The sequence below is a fragment of the Mandrillus leucophaeus genome, unplaced genomic scaffold (assembly GCF_000951045.1).
Source record: "Mandrillus leucophaeus isolate KB7577 unplaced genomic scaffold, Mleu.le_1.0 Scaffold1232, whole genome shotgun sequence".
In the NCBI taxonomy this organism is placed as follows: domain Eukaryota; kingdom Metazoa; phylum Chordata; class Mammalia; order Primates; family Cercopithecidae; genus Mandrillus; species Mandrillus leucophaeus.
The window spans coordinates 866,944-871,106 of NW_012100677.1; the positions used below are offsets into that span (position 1 = coordinate 866,944).

A 4,163-nucleotide genomic window follows, 5' to 3' on the forward strand; every position below is an offset into this window, starting at 1 on the left:
TATATAGTTTAAATAAAGCTCATCTGTGCTATTTAGTTATGGCCTCCATTGTATACACTTTTAAAGTCTTGGTGATGACTTTTCCTAGCACATAGTAAGAGCTTAATAAATATTTCTTAAATGAGTAAGTTAAAACATCCATGCCCTCTTTCCCATTTCCTTATAACCATGGTCAGAGTTGAGCATGAAAGTGCTGTTTGTAGCCATGGAACAGAATTTAGGTATTTCCTCATAATATTCTTTAGGCTCGGGCTGGGTGCGGTGGCTCATGCCTGTAATCCCAGCACTTTGGGAGGCCGAGGGGGGTGGATCATGAGGTTAGGAGTTCGAGACTAGCCTGGCCAATATAGTGAAACCCCGTCTCTATTAAAAATACAAAAATTAGCCAAGTGTGGTGGCAGGCACCTGTAGTCCCAGCTACTTGGTAGGCTGAGGCAGGAGAATTGCTTGAACCTGGGAGGTGGAGGTTGCGGTGAGCTGAGATCGCGCCATTGCACTCCAACCTGGGCAACAAGACGAGACCCCATGACAAAAAAAAAAAAAAAAAAAAAAGGAATATATATATATATATATTCTTCAGGCTCACATAGACCGAAATAGGCACAACACACACACAAACATGTTTAATCTCATCTGCCCATTCTCTTTGTTTCTTTAGAACACTTGTGTGCAACACTATCACTGCATTTTTTATATTATGCCATCACTATTATTATTATATTTTTATTATTATTTTTTGAGATGGAGTTTCACCCATTGCCCAGGCTGGAATGCAATGGCACAATCTCAGCTCACTACAACCTCCACCTCCTGCGTTCAAATGATTCTTCTGCCTCAGTTTCCTGCGTAGCTGGGATTACAGGCATGCACCACCACGCCTGGCTAATTTTGTATTTTTAGTAGAGATGGAATTTCTCCATGTTGGTCAGGCTGGTCTTGAACTCCTGACTTCAGGTGATCCGCTCACCTTGGCATCTCAAAGTGCTGGGGTTACAGGCGTGAGTCACTGCACCCCGCCACTGTTATTTTATTATCTATCACCCTTGACTCTGAGCACTTTGGTATAGGTACAGTGTTACTCATTTTTGTTCTCTAAAATTATCAAGCACAGCGTCTGTCTCATAGTAAGTGCTCCAACCCAATGAGTTAAAGGACTTCCAGGGTCAATCCTCATGAATCTACTCAACTACACAGTCAACACCAAAAAAACTTTCTTTTTTCTTTTTTGAGATGCATTCTCATGCTCTTGCCCAGGCTGGAGTGCAGTGGCGCCATCTCGGCTCACTACAACCTCTGCCTCCTGGGTTCAAGCAATTCTCATGCCTCAGCCTCCCAAGTAGCTGGGATTACAGGTGTCCGCCACCACACCTGGCTAATTTTTGTATTTTTAGTAGAGACGGGGTTTCACTGTGTTGGCCAGGCTGGTCTCGAACTCCTGGCCTCATGTGCTCTGCCTGCCTCAGCCATCCAAAGTGCTGGGATTACAGGCGTGAGTGACTGTGCCCAGACTAGAAAGTTCTTTGTTAGCCTGATAGTTCTAAGTAAAAATCATTTCAACCAATCCACCTGAATTCTGTCTGTTGAAACATAAAACTAACAGAGAAAGAAGGAGCACATTAGTAATAACCTTGCATGGACAGTTTCTGCCTTCAAGAATTTACCAAGATATAATTAATGCTATATTAACTTTATCTATTCATTGCTCTGGCAGATAAAAAAGAAAGGGAAATGGGCAGGTAGGTGGGGGATGGGCCTTCTGTTCAATGAAAAGCTGGCAAACAGGCTTACTTCTTCTGACTGTTCCCGGGTCTGTGCAGGTGAAGATCTTCTTCCCACTGTAAGTCGATGGCAGGGATAAGAGAGCCCTGATTCAGCAAGACACATCTGCAAAAAGTAGAATCCATCATTTGTAAACAAAATATGGCCATGTTTCACAAAAAGATTTTACCTTTCAGGTATTTTCTATTATTGCTGAAGCTAGATTAGAAAGTTAACTCTAGTATCCTGGGTATTGCATTACCAGGAAGGCTTTGAAAATTTGAATTTTTTCCACACATGAGATGTTATGGTAGCCAAGGGTAATTTTCATTAGATGATAGATTGAGGCTCCAGGAAATTGTAATGAGCCCCAAATAAGGCAAAGTATACATACTTGCCCCCAATCCCTCACTGCCTCAATGTGCGTCTGCTACTTTTCTGATTAGCAGAATAATACTTCAGTTTCCTAACTCTGAGGGCAGTAAGGATAGAAATATAAAATTGTAGGTGACATACAGAATTTAAAATTTCCCTAAGATACATATACCAAAAATATATAAAAATCTAAGTTTAGGTTTTACCCTAAAGGAAGCTGCCTTATATTTGAGTAGTTATAAAAGTTCTCCTATTACAGGGTGCTTCATTTTCAATACTTCATTTTCAATACACTGTTTAAACAGATTAGCCTTAAATAACCTGAGTCAATGATGCTTCAGGTACTCAGAGAGTTTACTTGTCAAAACTGGTTAATAAAGAAGACAATGATTAAGACATTGTCTTATCCTAGAGGTATAATCTCACAATTGCAAGTATTAAAAGTTCTTATAAACCTGCCTTTAAAAGATTCTTTGAAAAATGTCTTGGGAAGATGATGAATATACATATATAGGACAAATGAAACCAAACCAAAACAAAAAATTAAGCAAATGAAAAAATTACAACTGTCCTTAATGACACCTAGATAGGGATAGTACTTGATTATTACTTTCTCCACAGTGTAGGGATAATAAGGTTGAGTTTACGGGTAAAGCAATGAGAAAATGCCTAGCACACAGTAGTGGCTCAACAAACATTACTTTTTACTACTCTGTGAAGAATACTTGTGGCTTGAAATAAAATGTCCAGTGAGAAGGATGGACTCTAGAAAACATGACTTTAGCAGAAATACCTTCCTCACCTACACTGTTCCATGAGAGAAGCCCACTGTCATCTTGTATTTTGGGGTCTTTCTGAGTTAGCCTGTTCCTTAATTAACACAAGAATAGTTATCTTATTCAATTCAATTATTTAGTCTTTACAGTGTCAACCAAAGAGAAAAAAACAGTGATCCTAGTGGTGATGATGATGCTTATATACAAAAAATGCCTATAGAATTTGAATAAATATCATGAAATGTGAGGGTAGATACAAAAGCAGTATTTGTAAATTAACATTATATAATATTAACATTATTTTAAGTATATGTGTCCAATTAAATAATTTGATAATTATACATCAACACAAAAAGTTTATGCATTTAAATTATCCAAAGAAAACCTTTTTTTTCACAAAAATCATAATTATTTTACAGTATTTATATTTTTAAGACCACATCTCAAGGAAAAAGTAGCTGTTGTAGGCAAGAATTTAATTGTTCTTATCAGCTGTTAATGATTGAAATATAAGGACAGTAAATCATTTTTTGACAAGACATGAAGAAAAACGACCAAAATTAAATAAATTTGCCCTGTTAAAAAGTAATCCATGGACAGGCAGGCACTTAACAAATTCTTGTTGATTGCTAAAGGAACTTTTTCTATTTAATAACAGGAGACAGCTAAGTGTAGAATGGACTTTTAAACTCAGAGCGTCCTGAGTTCAAATTCACTTCTACTATTCACTCAAATCAATATTTTACATCTCAAAACTAAGTTTCCTGGCTGGGCGTGGTGACTCATGCCTGTAATTCCAGCACTTTGCAAGGCCAAGTCAGGAGGATAGCTTGAGCTCCTCAGGAGTTCAAGACCAGCTTGGGCAACATAGTGAGATCTTGTCTCTAACAACATAAACAAAAGATTAGCTGGGTACAGGGGTGCACACCTGTAGTCCCTGCTACTTGGGTTGCTGAGGCAGGAGGATCACTTGAGCCCAGGTAGTCAAGGCTGCAGTGAGCCATGATCACACCACTGTACTCCAGCCAGGGTCACAGAGTGAGACCCTGTCTCCAAAAACAGAAAAAACAATTAGCTGAGCAAGGTGGCACACACTCATAGTCCAGCTACTAGGGAGGCTGAGATGGGAGGATTGCCTGAGCCTAGGAGATCAAGGCTGCAGGGAGCTGGGATCATGCCACTGCATTCTAGCCTAGGTGACAGAGCAAGAACCTGTCTTTTTTTAAAAAAAAAAAAAAAAAAAAAAAAGGCTAA

At 38.9% G+C, this 4,163-nt stretch overlaps 1 protein-coding gene across 1 annotated transcript in view; it reads right to left on the reverse strand.

Annotated features, from left to right (window-relative positions):
- LOC105533247 (FAS-associated factor 1) overlaps positions 1-4,163 on the reverse strand; it is a 266,264-nt gene that overhangs the window by 153,499 nt on the left and 108,602 nt on the right. The window contains exon 3 of the mRNA XM_011971639.1: positions 1,789-1,884. Coding sequence (XP_011827029.1) covers positions 1,789-1,884 — 96 coding nt within the window. The remainder of the gene's footprint in view (positions 1-1,788; positions 1,885-4,163) is intronic.